The sequence below is a fragment of the Chaetodon trifascialis genome, chromosome 21 (genome assembly GCF_039877785.1).
Source record: "Chaetodon trifascialis isolate fChaTrf1 chromosome 21, fChaTrf1.hap1, whole genome shotgun sequence".
Taxonomy (NCBI): Eukaryota; Metazoa; Chordata; class Actinopteri; order Chaetodontiformes; family Chaetodontidae; genus Chaetodon; species Chaetodon trifascialis.
Window position 1 is genome coordinate 7,495,964 of NC_092076.1, and position 16,810 is coordinate 7,512,773.

Below are 16,810 nucleotides of genomic sequence, written 5' to 3' on the forward strand. Positions count from 1 at the left end.
TATCGGAACAGAAGTAGTAAATTAGAAGTAACTTGATTGTTCTCACACAAAATAATTAACTGAATGGACAAAATGCTAAAAGTGTCACATGACAGCATCCTGTTACTCCAGTTCCTGTATTTTTGCATGTGTTTGCAGGTTATTTTACAGTATAGCTCAAGATTAATTTAATAACACAGTCTGGATTCTCTTATTGGCTGGATTTCCTCTTTGATGTGTGTGTGTTTACGTCTGTGTCTGGATTTAATCTATGTATGTATGTATGTATGTATGTATGTATGTATGTATGTATGTATGTATGTATGTATGTATGTATGTATGTATGTAGCATACATGTATGTGGAAGGTCACATGTGTGCTTGTGTCTCTTGTGTTGCCTCAGTACGAATCATTTACAAAAAAAAAAGGCCTTCATCCTTCATCACCTTTATTAAGAAAGAGCTATACGAGGCCTCTGTGGCTCCATCTACGCCCACTTCCTCCTCCTCCTCCTCCTGCTCCTCATCCTTCCTGGTAGGCCTGAGTCTCGGGGACCTCCAGGCCTGCCTCCCTGCCACCAGATTCACCAGCCGTTTCACTCCCCGTGCCACCCCCACCCTGCAGCCAGTGTGACTGCCAGCCTGTCGGCACTTCAATACCCAGAGGGCTCACACACTCAACCTTCAATTAAACAAATAAGTTACTCATGATGCTACACATGAAATGGATTTTTAAGTCAGTTTATGTCTCGTTATCAATGCTAATTGGCAGCATGATTCAGTTCAGATTCAGATTCAATATTCAGACAGATACGTGTGTTTTGTACTTGGGAGGGAAAGTGTTGCGTTGAGTTTTATTCTCATTAAGAAGCATTACTTTATTTTATTTGATACATTTTTGCTGTTTTTTTGCTCTATTATGTAATATTTTCTCTTTGCATATTTCAAAGGTGTCACAAACATTGTAAACTCTACCAAACCACACCAGATGCAAAATGCTATGACTTCATTTTCATTAATTGTCTCATATTTAATCAGATAAAGATTTAACTGGAATTAAAATCTGGACAAGGGGCTCTAAAGTAGTGTAGGAACAATAAAAGCATTTTTAAAGAAATTTTACTTGCATCGATGCTAATATTAAAGGATGAAAAAGTGTCCTATAAACAAAAGCTTCAAAACTTGCAATGAACTCTTGCAAGTGAAGACTCCACCAGGCTGTGAATTCACTTTTTGTTTTGGATCATCTCAATAAAAAGTTTTCTTTTCAGTAGTTGAAAGTCGCTCTGTTTCCCCGAACAATTGTTTGTGAAGGCAGCATCATGGACAACAGTTGTCTTGTGATGTTGTAATGCATTTCGTCCACGGGTTCCTCATTAAAGCTCCATTGGTAGATGATTTTCCCTTTGAGTCCAAGTGGCCCTCACAGCTGACAATATGACAGGGGCCTCTCCTGCCCTGGCCCCTGTGCAGATTGGGGTTACGTGCCGTTGTCCCAACGTCCCCGTGGCTAGCGAGGATGACCCAACCGTCACTCTCAATTACAGAGCTGAATATCTGCAGCCGGACGGATGACGCTCGGCAGAGGGGCCAGTGTGCTCGGACTTTGCAGCCGCAGAGGAGAAGAGAGGAGCCTTCTGGGAATCAGCAAAGGCTGCCATGTTTAGACAAGTAGGAACTGTGTAATGAGGAGACACATTTTTGCGAGCGGTGTTCAGTTGCTTCAAAGCAGCATATTGTTTAGTTTGAGCCAGGCAGGTCGAGCCTCTGTACTACAGTGAAAATCGAGTTGTGTTGACTGACTTGCGGTGGTGGTGATGAGTCACGATGTTTGTCGCAACATCATTTTTGTGCTTGTCACAAGTGGTGTTATATAACTGCAATAGCTGGGTAGCATTTTCGAACTGAATCACCAAAAAGCAGAGATAGAAAGCACGTTTACTGAAGTACTGCATTTATGTACAATGTTGAGGTATTTGTGCTTGAGTATTTTCCATTTTATGCCACTTTACACTTCATCTCCACTACATCTCAGAGGGAAACATTATAGGCCTATTATTTAACAGCTACAGTTCTATAGATATTTACTCAGCAGATTCAGATTTTACATATGAAATCAGTGAAATATGACACATGTGCATTGATTTAATGAACCAAGAGTATATAGTGCAGGTCAAATTATCTCCTTCTCCACCTGCTACATCATTAAAATGTTGCTCACATAGTAATGCATTAGTAACCATATTCCAGTAATTCAATATATCTAATCTCAATGCTAGCAATGAGAAAGAGGCCAATCTGCATGATGAGGACTTTTGATATTTACACTGAGTTCAATTTGATGATAATACTTAATTGAATGCAGGGCTTTTGTGTGTAAAAGAGTATTTTTACAATGCTGTATTGCTGTTTTTACTCAATGAGCTGAAAAGTTCTTCCAAAGTGCCAAAATCTGCTAAAATCTGCATGGGGTTCTGCAAAGAAGCTATTTCTCCAGGTCAGGAATTTAACCTGGAAAGCACTGATGATCGGTTTTCTTGTTTTATTTTGTCTCTCCAGGTCGAGATATGGCCAACACAACCTTACCTGGGTACCCCCCTCATGTTCCCCCCACAGGTCAGGGCAGCTACCCAACCTCCACGCTCGCTGGAATGGTTCCTGGTGAGTGAGAGACCACGTCACTGCTTCATATTGTCATTAGGGTCCGCTGAACGGGTGTCATCGCTCTGGAAACGAACAGGTGTAGAAGCAGAGGGAAGAGGCTTTAGCGCCAAATTAAGCAGAGAGGCGATAAATATTGACCTGCAGAGTAAGAGGCGCACTCTTCCTTATATTAGCCCTGTGTGTATGATTGGATTAGACAGGCTGAATAAGTGATCAGAGATAGGGGAGAGGACAGTCGCTCTCTCTTCCTTCCTGCTTTCCCCTCTTGCCTTATTGGCTCATTATCTCCCTGCGTGGCCGTTCACACCGGGCATCGATAAACAGCACCACCAGCCCCCCCAGCCTCTGAGCTCCGGAGCATATCCCTTTCCCCTCCTCTACTTAACCTGCAGTTCAGGTTCACAGCAAACAGTTAAGGGTCAAAAGGCAAATATTCAAATCGCTGTCTCTCTGAGGAGGTCAGGCTTGTGTTTCCCTGCCAGAAACAGAGCAGGGATGCGGTTTTGGTGCTGGTTTTATACGCTTCCTCAGCTCCAGCATCACCATACGCATTCTCACCAAAACACAGCCGGCATTTTGCTTTAATGTGATTAAACCACGTGGATGGGGAAACCAGTGGAGTGTGTCCTGTGTTAGCATATCATTTACCAATCACACAACCCATCACAGGCTCTGGCTGTTCCTCTTTTCTCCTCTATGAAGGGCGGCCATGAGGTGTTGCTGTCACCTCAGCCAAGGAGATTATATTAACTGTCCCATTTGTTTTTGTCTGTTAGTTAGCAGCTAATCTTAAAAAAAGCTTGCAAGCATATTTCATTGAAGCTTGAAAATTAGGTCATGGAACAAGGAGCAAGTGCTTTTGTAAAGGATTTCAAAGGATTTCTTAAAGTCTCAATTTACCAAAATAGCAAAGATACACATTTCTTCTTAGCTCCGGTGCTATCTTGCAGATTATTTGTCCAGATCTTTTATTTGTGTGTCACATAAATTCAATGAAGGTGAACTGCATTGTTTATGGTGCTCAAAGCACCAAAAAAGATGCATGTCTTACATTTATTTATTTATTTTTTGGGGGGGATTTGGATGAACTTCTGCCCCATGTATCCCATGATGCTTTGTAACTATGCCTATATTGATGCTGATGTTTTTTCTATACATTTTCTATTATTAAAACGAGTCAAGAGTAGCTTATGAATCTAAATAAACTTTGGCATACAGCACGCTTGCACTCTCTGAGCGCTCTCCGGTTTTTCTATCTTCTGTTATGAAAAGCCATTTTGAAAATATAGAGACTTTAAATTTTCTTTTGACATACCTCTGCAAACAGTTGAAAAGCAAACAGTAAAAACAAAGGGAGATGTGGTAGCACCCAGTGGCAGTGCAGTCCAGATTTACTTTTGGATTTTGACTAATAAAACTGTTAAATCATGTTGGTGCAAAAGCATCACGTCAAACACACTTTTACTTTCCATTTGTTCTTATGTGGCACAAAGCAAAAGATGAGGGCCTTAATCCCATGGCTTGTGGTTTTGTGTTACAACCCATTCATCCTGTACACAACCACTAAGATTTACTGACAGGCGCAAAACACTGTTAAAGCAAAGCCATTTCTCACCAGCTTCATATAAAATCTAGCCTTTATTGTCTCGTAAAAGAAAGAAACGTGTTGAACCAACAGCAGTGCTCACTGACATGCTCCAAGTTACTTCCCCAGCAATGAAATTCTCCTGTACCAAACACCACAGCTCAGACCGGAGGGGGTTCAGATTGGAGATGTTAAAATTCCTCCAAGATAGGCTGCAGGATTTATTGCAGCATATCAAAAATGTATGCATGAAACTGTTTATTACCGCTCTCTATTTATTAGAATGGTTTGGAATATACTGGAGGAAGAAGAATGGGTAGATATCCATAAATGGGACAGGGAAAGCCGCCTTCAGTGTCACATCCTGTATTGTTCAGTGTTGCATAACTTAAGTGAAATGAAAAAGAAATAAATTACTTGCTTGACTGGTCGCACAACGATGACTATCATTTTCCCCCTCAAATTGCATCCTGTTTTGAATGACGAGAAATGACTGCATGTGAAGGGCTAATGGTTTGATGCATTGAAATGCTAATTGATTTGTTGTTTTGTTTTGCAGGGAGTGAGTTTTCGGGGAACCCCTACAGTCATCCGCAGTACACAACCTACAATGAAGCCTGGCGATTCAGCAACCCAGCATTACTAAGTGAGTAGAGAGTGAGAAAGAGGATGAGAACGATTAAGTGACCGTTTGCTAAAGCACTCCCCCTGAACAGCCATTGTCCAAGTGTTTTCTTAGCAGCCATAATCATGCAGGCATGGCAGACTTAGGATGTCAAGCTTTAAGTTCCCCGCATGCTAAAGCTGTATGTGCATTTGTAAGAGTTTTTAGAGTTTTTAAATGTTTAGAGGGTGGTATCTTTTAATTCTAGGCTTCCCTAAACCAAAAAAACAAGAGATTAAATGGATGCATTAAAAGGTGTGTTTATTTGCTTTGTCCTGAGTTACAATCGTTAGCATGACCTGCTAACAACACATAGTTCGTCCTGAAGCATTTTTCCTTGTAGAGCTAAAAGTGAAAATTGCGGTTTAAGGTGTGAATACTAACAGGTATGTAAGTTAAGCAACCAAACAGGCTTATGCTAGGACAAAACAATAATAAAAGCTTTATTTTCTTTATCATGCTCATAACACAAGGCTAGGCTAACAAGTTAGCTCTTCACACCGGCAAAGCTTGACAGGCAAAGCAGCTGTGACAAAGCAAGTGGGATTAAGGGAACGGTCAACACACCGTTAACATTTTAGGTAAAGTTCAGTGTGGAATAACGCGTGAATCAACAGCGTAACAATTAAACTAATAACAATGATAGTCAAGTTTGGTAAATGGCAGCAAAAACTGTATTTGTTGTTTCAAATGGTTCGTTCTTCTGTTAACTTTCAGGTTCCCCTTATTATTATAGTGCCGCATCGAGAGGCTCCGCCCCTCCCACTGCTGCCACTGCCTATGACCGTCACTAGTTACCATGGAAACCAAATCAACCTGCAGGACCATGGCCTTAGCCTCCATATTGCCCCGGTGTGAGCGGCATGGTCCACTGGACACTGAGCAACTGCGCATAAAATGTTCCCGGCTCACACAATGAGAAACTTAACGGTTTTTGGAATTCCAGACGACTTCTCTCCTCCCTCCTCGCAGCTTTTTATTTATTTTTTTTTTTGGACAGACAAAGCCAAAAAAAAAAAGAAAAGAAAAAAGAAATCTACAAGACATCACCAGAGACACTGATGGTCGCTACACACATGAGGAAAACTGTGGCTAATTGCAGTGGTTTAAAAAAAAAAAGAAGAAAAAAAAGGAAAAAGACTGAAAACAAAAAGATCAGAATTCATTTTACCCTTGTAGCAGCGTCACACTTTCATCCCATCACGGATCAATACTGTACATTCCTTTTCTTGACGGCTCTCAGCAGGGACGCTGTCCGGAGCTTAAAATGTAGCAGCAGCCTCTTTTCCTTTTTCCATTCGTCCCCCTCTCGATTCAGACGGCAGCGCAGTGAGATCAGAGGAGATTAGCAGCAGCACGTGCAGGCCGTGGCGGCCCACCGTTGTTTTTGATCTGTCTGAACAGTCACCGACCAAACATCCAGCATGAGTAAATCGATCGCTTTTGATGCCATGAGAAGATTAGGACATGTTCTCTGTGATACACAATCAAGATGTAAAAATGAAAATGAAATAAATAAAGAAACATCCATTTGAAAATAGAGGGAGCCATGACAGTATATCACCATGGCCCGCTATTTGCAAGGTTTCAAGAAACTAGTAAATATATTCTTAAAATGATTTTTTTATTTCATTTTTATAATTCGTAATGACTAAACTGCAGACTGCTTGGCTAGTGTTTTACTATTTCTTATTTGTCAGGATACAAGTGGTCATCAGGCAAAACCCTTTGTGTTTTTTTTTTGTTAATTTTGCACTATTTTGGAGGTTTGCAACACTGGAGCGTTATTATGCAGAAAAACGTTGATGCATATTTGCTTTATTTCATGAAACTTGACTGTAAGTCTAATAAGTCAGTCCGAAAAGGCACTTACAGTGTTTTCCTGTAATTCAAGGCCCATCGTGTCACTGCCTTGACATGCACTAGTTTGTCCTCACAGCTTCCATTTTCCTTTAAGTTGATTAAGTCTTTGGCATTCAACCACAGAAAAGGATACAACAGCCATCCCAAGTCAAACCAGTCTCATCATTTGTCTAGTCTGATGCCAGAAGCGTCCAGGTTCACTCTGATTGGATGATTCTGATAACGTCAAAAAGCAGGGCGACGACTTCAGCTAAATGCCTTAAACATGTTCCCTCCTGACTTCAGCTCCCTCACATGTTTCAGGCCAAGTTGTTTCTTTGAATCACGCTGGAATGACGGTTTCTTCATCTGTCAAGTGAATGTATTTGCATTTGCCAAAGACTTAGTTCTTGTTAATGTTTATTTACAGGCCGCCTATATGCATCATGAGAGCAGTATTATTATTATTATTAGGAAAAACCCACGTTGTTCATGAGGAAAAGTATATGTATAAATTCTATGCAGTGCAGAGATGGTCATCATATGCATATTCAGCTGTAAACCTAAAGGTAGGTGGAGTTTATTTAATTGTTATGTTATTTACAAACTGTTCATTTTGTAGAAGGATTTTTTTTGTGTGTGATGTGAAGACACTTCTCTGTAAATACAGTAAGAAAAAATGTCTTTCATGTTCATGGGTATTATCACTTTCATTATGCTGGTCTCACTTGTACAATAATAAAAGTGTCTGAAATCTTTTACGCAAAAGGGGCTGCATGGTGTGTCTGACTATCCGGAGGAGAGCTGGAATCAACAGGAAAATGATTAATCAACATCACGCCTGATAGCTGATTCATCATGTAAGCTATTCATTAAGGAAAAATGTGCTGATTTCAGCTTCTCAAATGTGAAGATTTGCTGCTCTTCTCTGTTTTATATCATTTTAAGTTGAACATCTGAACAGGTGAAAACAGTCCTTATTTCTGGCCCTAATTTGGATTTAAATACTTAAACTCTAAAAACAAAACTCAAAGAAATGAGCCTCAGAAGTCCTGGTTTTTTTTTTTTTGGTTTTTTTTTTACATTTTTGCCCTTGAAATGCAAGAAGCATCTATCATAAGATAGATTACAGTGACATTAAGTTAGATTAAAGGTAAACCATTATTGAAACCCCCCGACTATACTCATGCATTTGTACTTGCTTGAGTATTACCTTTTTCTGCTACTTTATACTTCCACTTCACTGCTTTTCAGAAGGAAATATTCTACTTTTTAATCCATTTGATGAATAAATTTACTTAGTAGGTAAAGATTTTACATAGAGATTTGCTCAGCTGATAAAACATGATGCAGATTAAACTGTCCTGCAGGATATAAAGCAGCTAAAACTGGATTTACACTGATGAACTACAACATCAAAACACTGCTTTCAGACAAAGGATCAGTAATAATTACTGAATAACCTATAATAACCTAATAATCTATAATTCAATAATAAAATATTCCAATATTTGGAGTCCAGCCCAGATCTACTTACATTGTATGTATTCATATTGAATGATGCTATTGTATATTGTTAATCATTTAATATGTGTTTATACACCTGTTACAGATGATTCACAGGAGAAGGCAGCATTGTTTTGGGCAGTTTTAAGGTTTAATTGTATTTAAAGAAATGGTTGGTACATAGCAGTAGACTATTATAATATATGGTGTAGGAAATTAAAGATAAATAAATAGAGCATACAGAAGTGAGAGACCCAGTCGCAACAAAATACACACAGTCACAGATGATCTTTGGCTCAGCTTTACATACAAACAGGCACTGCATCGATCTTTATATGAGTCCAAAAAAAAAAACAAAAAACAAGGTTCCGGGAGGAGGTCCCATCCTCCAAACTACCCTTAGATCTATGATCATACACATAGGATCAAATATCTACTACTGCATTGATCAAATCTTTCAAATCTGGAGCTTCAGCTGTTTCCTGACGCCTCGTAATAATTGTGGAGGCTGTACTCAAACCCACATTATAAGTGAAAATGCATTTTGATATTTTGGGCATTTGAAATCTGTTCTCCAATAAACATAAAGCAGGAGTCAGATCAAACTAACAGCCCAGGACTTTGACCCAGGATGCTTTCACTACTACACTCCCATGCACAATGCAAGACTCCACTTGCATTCTGCATAAAATGTCTTTATTACTGCTTAAAACCACATACAATATAGCGTGCAAACAATTTATTATGTGTTTATATGCTGCTTAGAAATGCTAAATAACAGGTAAAAAGGAAGTGTTATCAAGTGATGGGCACATGTGATCTCTATAAATTTAGCTTGAGATGACAAATAACTTAATTTCTGAGTGTTGATGGGTTAAAAAAAAAGAAAGTTGAAATAGATATAATGAATTTTGGCAGCTAATGAGACTATTTTGAGGTAAATGTATTTACTTTTCAGGTACAAAGATCACATGGTGCACGGGGGCTACAGTGAGAAGGCTTCTAAATGTTTTCTCCATGATTTGGATCACTGAGCAGCACATAAAGTGTTTAACCTCTCCTCGCTTTGTAAAGCTGAATTAATTTTTCTAGCAGTGTGCCTGAATTCAATTTGTGCTAAGTTGCAGGGAGAGATTTATGCATGAAATCCCTCTTAGGGCTTATTTTCACTCTTTCTTCGCTCCGTAATCCCTCCGCCACCGCCGCCTTGTATGACTTAGTTATATCATTATTGATTTACAACAAGTGGACACTGTCCTGATTAGCGCTGCGCGATTTGCAAAGGATTTGGGCTGCGGGAGCACATGATAAAGCTGCATGTACATCTGAAATGATGTCACACAGAACTGGAATATACTGTATAATACAATTGTTGAGCTTTTCAGTTGCTAATTCAGACATTCGTTTCTTAGGCCAAGCACTAAAGACAACAAAAGAGTGAGTTTTACTCTCTGGTCCTGCATGGACAGCAGTGATATGATACTGCATTGAAATATCATGAGTTTGTAAGGTAGAATACTCAATTTACGTCCTTCTATTGCACAGTTTCCTCTAGATTTCAACATTGTAAAAAGAGAAAATAAGCTAGTCTAAAACATACTGTGCTGAGCTGTTTTTTTTGGTGCACTCTGATGCCTCTGGGTCCACAAGGAGAGACCCCCTTTTTGCTTTGTAATTCAATTTCTCTGCCTGTTGTTTATTTCATAGCTCCCCTGTGAAGCATCAAAAGCTGATGTTCTGTCAGCCCCTAACTGTCGTATATGTTTGTCATTCACAGCCCTTGTTAAAGGAGGAGGGGGGAGAAAAAGGGAGCTTGACTCTTTCCTCTCCCCAGCTGAGAATTCCCAGAAGCAGAATTATTCTATTTAGATGGAAACTTTTTTGTCACTTTCCTGTCTAAATTGGCATATCTGGCTCTCTCCTCCGAAACCAATAAACTGTGAACCTGGATGTAACTGTCAATCAAGCTCAAATTGACTGCAGCATGCCAGATGACAACAGCATCCTCTGGAATATAAATATATATTATTTACTGTGCGTGTATATATGTACTCTCAGAGTGGTGGGGTGATCTGATTGGCTCTTATCGGCACCTGTCACTGTCTTTGTCATGAAACATTCAGTTAATCATAAAAATCAACAATAAAAGCACAAGAAAGACATTAGTTTTTCCAAATCTGCGTATAAAATTGTGTATTTGATCATAAAAAACAATAAAAACGCTTAAGTTCAACCCAGCAGAGGACTGAATGAAGACATTTTTATTTAGACAAACTAGCTCAGCAATCAGCTTAATGCATGAGTGCTGAAATCTTGATTTACTGCACGTTTTTACAGGCCGCTCCGCAGCCACGATTTTTAATTCATCTTTTTATACTCAACTTTTTAGCTCCATACCTAACTGTGACATTAATGCTATTACTCGTCATTGGTTAAGGAGCAATTATCTTAATGTGCAGGCCTCATTCTGCAGATTGCTCTTGAGGAAATTTAATTATTGCGCCTCAAAAGTTGCACAAGACAAAAACATGTGGAACATTGTTCTTCATTCATTTTAAGAAAAAAGCAGGTCAGAGCTCAGGTGTGTCTGAAAGTGTAACTTGAACAGTAATAAGAAAGCCTTCTTTTTCCAGGTATTATAACAGTGAACCTCATCATGCATAACGTCAAACCACAGTGTCAGATCTAACTGTTGACCTTTTCCAGCCGCTCCGCACTAATACATGCTGACTGAACACTCTCTCTCTGCGATTTGTACAGTGGTTCTACGAATATGCCGCAGCAACTGAATTATAATTTGGTTACTGGTGTGTCAAATGTACAATAAATCCTCAGGATGTTATCATTTGCAGTGACACACCAAGACGAGGGGGGCCGTGGAGAAAATATGAAAATGCATTTCACGTCTTTATATCCGAGCACTGGTTTGGACGTTATGAAGAGAGGGAATGGATCTGCTGCTTTATGTGCTGTATCTAATTGGATATGGCAATATATAATACGATTCTCCAGTATCCATCAATTCCTGTGTTAGACCTGTTTGTATGGCCGTGTCATTGGGGCAGCCTAGCTTGTTATGATGCCTGAGCAGCAATTATGAGGTAATTTTTGACTCTTGCTGTGTGAGGCCATCCAGAGGATACTTGAGGGGAGGTTCCTAATGAGTGAGCATTGATTGATTGGACGTAATAAGTGCCCTGCTTGACTGAAAGCAAATGTGAGAAAAAAAAGGGGGGGGGGGGGGGGGTTTGGATGACAGGATATTTCCAAATGAAGCAAATGACCGGAGATTAGATCTGTTAGCGTATAGGTGAGCACCACACCTCTGCCAAGATGAGGCTAGCTGCCTGGCTGGCTCAGCCCAGCGCCAAACCTCATTTACCCTTCACCAGTAAATAATTACCCTAATGGCTATTTTGTGATACATGATGCAATTAAAGCCTAATGCAATGCACCTCTCTTAGTGAACGTGTCAGGTCCCACATAACAGGCACTGGTGGTCCTGGGCTAACGGGGCTTGCTACCTGACTGGCCAGTAATGAGGATATCCTCCAAAGCAGACAGAAGAGCTCCCTAATCAGCTGGATCTGTCAGCCAGGCGTGTTTGTTTGCAACCGGGGGAGCTGGGAAATATTCAGCGAGAAGTGAGGAGGGGGAAAGCAGAATTTGATGCAGGCTATTCCTGTTAGCAAGAAGAGGGGAATAATAGAAGTGGGTGGAAGAGAGGGCAGAATCATCAACCCCCATCCTTTCCCCCCTATAACCCCAGCTTCTCCTGCTTCTCCCCTCACCCTCGCCTCCCCCACCACCACCACCACACTCCCAACACCCCAGTCACTGTCAGGCCAAACACATGATGAATTGCCCTGTCAACAGAATTCATTCAGGGACCAATTAATTCAGCAGAAATGAACTAGAGCCATCAGTCGCTGAAAAACTCAGAGCAAAGAGAGCAAAGTAGCTCTCTTTGGAAGAAAGAGAGACAGTGTGTGTGTGAGAGGGAGAATGAGAGAGAGGGTGCCAAGGGAGTGCAGTGGAAGTTAGCCTGACAGGAATTGGTCATTTAATGCTTTAGCGCACTGGAGACAGCCCCTGTCATAGAGGAAGCCATGACAGGACTCCCCTGGTACTTTATTTATTAATTATCCAGAGCAGCAAGGGGCATTTAACTGTCTCACTCCAGGCCTGTCAACTCGACTTCTTGTCATTTCCTCTCCATAAACAGGTCCTCTGGAAACAAACCCAAATCAGAGCAGGAGAAAATGAAATAATTCACAGAGCAGACAAATATTTTTGTTGCGACGGCTGTTGCGTTTCAGGCAAAATAAATTCAATTGTCATGCCCAGGAGTGTGACGGCGCTTTAAACACTTGATTGTCATCGAGGAAACAATATCTGGCCTTGTGTTGTGTCAGCTGATCAGCTGTCAGCAGTGAAAGGGCTCCAGTGAGACAGGTCACTCTCACGACCTCCTGACGAGGAAACACAAACACAAACACCCCTCGAAGAACAACACACTCTTGTTATATATAGTAGTTCCCAGCTTTCCTTTCCTTGCTTTTGATACCTTAACTCAAAGCCATACCTCCCTGCATGTGTTTAAGTCGTGAACAGGTAAGTCAAAGGAAAAGACTGACAAATAATAATGGTTTTGTGTAGCAGAATTTAGTTAGTTTTTAGATTTTCTGCCCACTTGATCAGGTCATGACCTTTTAGATTCATCTTGTGACCCCTCATGAGGGTCCTGACCCACATGTTGGGAACCACTGATTTCATATACATTTTCAGGTGAAGAAAAACTACCCAAAAGACACATTTGAATGTCAAATACTGTAACAAACCAAAAGACCAGTTAGGTTTTTGTTCCTCTTTAACTATTAGTTCTGTATATTGTTATAAGGTTTTTCAAAGTGCTTCTAAGGTTGAAGGTCGAAGTGCTCCATATTACTGTACTTTACTGTAAATTCACCTTTAAAGTCCGACACTGATAGATCAGTGTCAGAGTCATCACTCCAGATCATAACAAAAACAGCAATACACTGGGAGCTGTGTGGTTTTTTTTGTTTAGAGAGAATTTAAATAGTTGGCAATCATTAACCTCATTGGCCCAACCCTTTACTTTGCTAATCATTTCCTCTCTTTTACATGATCTCCTTTACAGTCATACAAACCATTGATTTCTTCACCACAAGCTGATTTTAATCATCTGTAAATTGTAGCTTGTTGTACTCTTGCATCAAATGTAAGTCACTCTGTATTAGGAATTACTAAATTAACGACTGACCTGCTGTTATAGGACAGCTTTTACTTTCTAAATGTGAAGCCCAGGATCAGTCTGAAGCATTTAAGAGATGACGTCAACTCAAGGTACACAGGTAAAAAGAATCTTTTCTAAAAGAATATGAAGCAATGACACTGTGAGTTTAACAGGGCAACTATTGTCTTGCACGTTTGATACGGTTCTATTTTCTCTGCTTGAAACTCAATGAGTCTGTGGTTGACCTATTCAGTCAAAGGTCTGATCTTTCCCTATTGTGTTGTGTTGATCAGGTGGTAAATATTTGATGAAACCTTTTCTTTAGCACATTGTGCATCCCAGTGTAACAGGAGGATGAAGTGGCAGCTGGGAGGCTGCCTCTGCCTTCGGGTATTCCTTACCAAGATGACACAACAACCCACAGCAAACTTAACAACAGGCCAGGGGAGTAACAGCACACGTGGACCGGCGTTATGTAATTAGGATACAAAAAGAGGTAACTACAGTCCTTTCCTAAAGCTACAGGATGAAAGGTATGATATTAGCAATATTTTGTAAAAATGAGGATTACTGTATCAGCAGGATTACAGTTTCAAAATATTTTTAAAAATAAATACACTACCAGGCACATGTGCATGCTGCAGCACTTCACACGCTTCACAACAACTCGCTGGTCTCCAGTGAAACCACAGCTAATTTTACAGTTGCCAGTTCATTATCAGGGCTTTCAGTAGGTGGAAATGTCATCGTTATTTTGTCTTTTAAGCAGAAAAGGGGAACAGCATCACAGTACGGTGAAAGTTTGCCTTCCAGCTGTTAAAATACTGCAGTCATCCAAGGACTCGACATCTAACTTTAAGAAGCAAGTACAGGCTGGCGTTAGCTACGCAGAAATCCAGTTAGCTAAAGATAATGTTGGTTAGAACCTGTCAATACTACTTCTAACATTACTACTACTCATACTACTGCTACTACTGAAAAATATTTTGGGACGTGTGGGCAAAAACACAAGCCCCAGACCCCAATAATTAATATAATACTTCTTTTTGGCCTTATTTGCATATTTGGTATTGACGTAATCCAAATATAACAGAGTAATCAAGTTACATGTAACATTGTGATACTTGGATTAGTATTTAATAATTGTGCTGGAATAAATTCTTGAAGTTACCCTCTAAACCCCCGGCTAACAGCATAACAAAGCACTTTTATGAAACAGGAAATACATAGAAACTTAATGAAGGAATGTTTAATGGCTTCTCATCTAATCCTTCATCACACGTGTCACAATGCTTTATAGAAACACCTTTCAATGAGTCATCCATCAAGAAAGTATGTAAAATCCACACACTGACATGAAAGTCACAACCCTGGACTGAGCAGCACCTTTCTGAGAGCTGATCTTGTCTGCAAGTTTGAAACAAAGGCGATGAAATCCAGAGGAAGCCAGAAATAAGGAGATGTGCTGCAGTATATAATTAATTAAATGAGACTAATTAGGAACATGAGAGCAGGTGCCAGGCTATGGGCTGACAGCACAGACAGCCAGACAACAGGAAGGGGAGAAAAAAACTATGGGTAAGGGGTGTAACGTGACAAGAGGAGGGACAAAGCAACTTTCTGTGTTTTGTCACATGAAACCTCCAAGGAATATATGTGACAGAAACTGTAGACCCAGACGCCATGGGGGTCTTTCCCTTTGTTTAAGACAGATTTTCATTTCGCCAATTTGAGGTTGATGCAAGCAAGAGATTTTCCTCCTCATTATTTCTGCGCGTGGATTGGAAAAAAAAAAAAAAAAAAAGACGACTGAGCGACTAGTATATGAACATGTGCAGTAGCTCACCAGCATAGAGATGTCATGCATTTAGAAATACTGGGAATATGAATAGTAATGCACAGTCACAGACTGTAAGCCTCTGGTGTAATAAGAACTCCAGCATTTCTGATCCTGCAGAACTCATTGTTATTTTTCATAATTTTTGGATGATAAATGTAATCCCAGCTCACTTGTTCCTAATCCAGAGTGATATCAGGAGCCCTAACATCACAGTCATTGATATGAAGCATTCTGTCACTTACATAGTGCACAAGATAGAAAGAAGCTGTATTTCTGCCACAAAAAGCACCTTTTTCTTCCATGCTGATGTGGTCCCCACCATTATGGACAGTCCAACTTGTGCAGCCAGAGACTCTCAGAAGGGGCATCAGCCTATTTTATCACAATTTGCTCGCTAACCAGTTACAAATGTGGCATGTGATGACAATAATGAGGCTTGATGTCACTTAGCCTTTGGGCCGTGTGTGTGGAATAGCAAAGCAGGATGTCAGGGTGCTGCAGGTCCTCCACTCTGGCACTGCGAGGCCTCCTGCATGCGGGGTGACAGACACCTCGGTTAGAGAGAGAGCCGCCTCTCCAACAGCATTATAAATTACTGTAGATCCTATTTGTGTCAGTGGAGGCAAGTGAGGGGAAAATTCAACATCAGCCTATTTATTCATTTACTTATTCCCTGGCTCGGTCAGGCTCAGTGCTGCCGGAGAGGAGCTCTGCTTCGCTCTGCTGTGCCCCTCTGCCTCAGAACAAATGCTGTATGTTTACAGGGACACATGGGCTTTTTATTTTAGAGGCACTGGTGATATCAGAGTCAATCAGGCCAGGAAAGGGAAAGCATTACTGTACAGCTGAGGGTTTATTTATTTAATTTTTTTGCTCCTTATCTGGATGGAACCTGAATTTTGCGTGTAGAACATGTCCACCATGAGCAAAAACCTCCATAGTGAGACGTGGTGGAAGTGTTGAAAAGAATTCACATTTAGGCAACTAAAACGTTGTTAAGGTCATTATGAAAAGACACTAATGTTGAGAGGAGACAAAGTTAAGTAGGAGACAGGATGCGAATGAGTCGTTTAATGCGTTTCAACTAAGTAAGAAAGAAACATCTTAAAGTGGAAACTTGAGAGCAGTCAAAACCCTTAAAAAGAAACTTGGAAGATCAATAAGAACAATAAATAAATTAGATTATAACCACAAACAGATTCTAATATTTCCCAAAAATGCTGAGAGCCAAAACCTGGTAAATTAAAATCTTGGTAATTGAGAGATTTTTGACTGTGTGCTCAACAAACAGGCTCACCTGACTAAACGTTCAAAACAAGAATGCTAACAGTTCTTACTTTGCGTAATCAATAACAAGTGATAGAGAATGGATTCTGGGAAAAAAAAGTCATTTCCCAGCTAACTATGCCACAAGTGATTTAAAGGAACAAAGTGACCGCAGCTCGATATGGTTTTTTTCACACACACGCACACA

The 16,810-nt window shown here is 40.2% G+C and overlaps 3 protein-coding genes across 4 annotated transcripts in view; 1 reads left to right on the forward strand and 2 right to left on the reverse strand.

Annotated features, from left to right (window-relative positions):
• Positions 1-7,497, forward strand: part of pax2b (paired box 2b) — a 30,894-nt gene extending 23,397 nt beyond the window's left edge. Inside the window, exons 8-10 of one of the 2 annotated variants that reach the window (XM_070991340.1) lie at positions 2,538-2,639; positions 4,787-4,873; positions 5,609-7,497. In XM_070991340.1, the coding sequence (XP_070847441.1) occupies positions 2,538-2,639; positions 4,787-4,873; positions 5,609-5,685 (266 nt within the window). In that variant the 3' untranslated portion in view covers positions 5,686-7,497. The remainder of the gene's footprint in view (positions 1-2,537; positions 2,640-4,786; positions 4,874-5,608) is intronic. The other variant, XM_070991341.1, reaches the window with a different exon arrangement.
• The window catches only part of sar1aa (secretion associated, Ras related GTPase 1Aa), a 239,404-nt gene that overhangs the window by 79,010 nt on the left and 143,584 nt on the right, over positions 1-16,810 (reverse strand). The window lies entirely within an intron of this gene.
• Positions 1-16,810, reverse strand: part of fbxl15 (F-box and leucine-rich repeat protein 15) — a 75,342-nt gene that overhangs the window by 23,673 nt on the left and 34,859 nt on the right. The window lies entirely within an intron of this gene.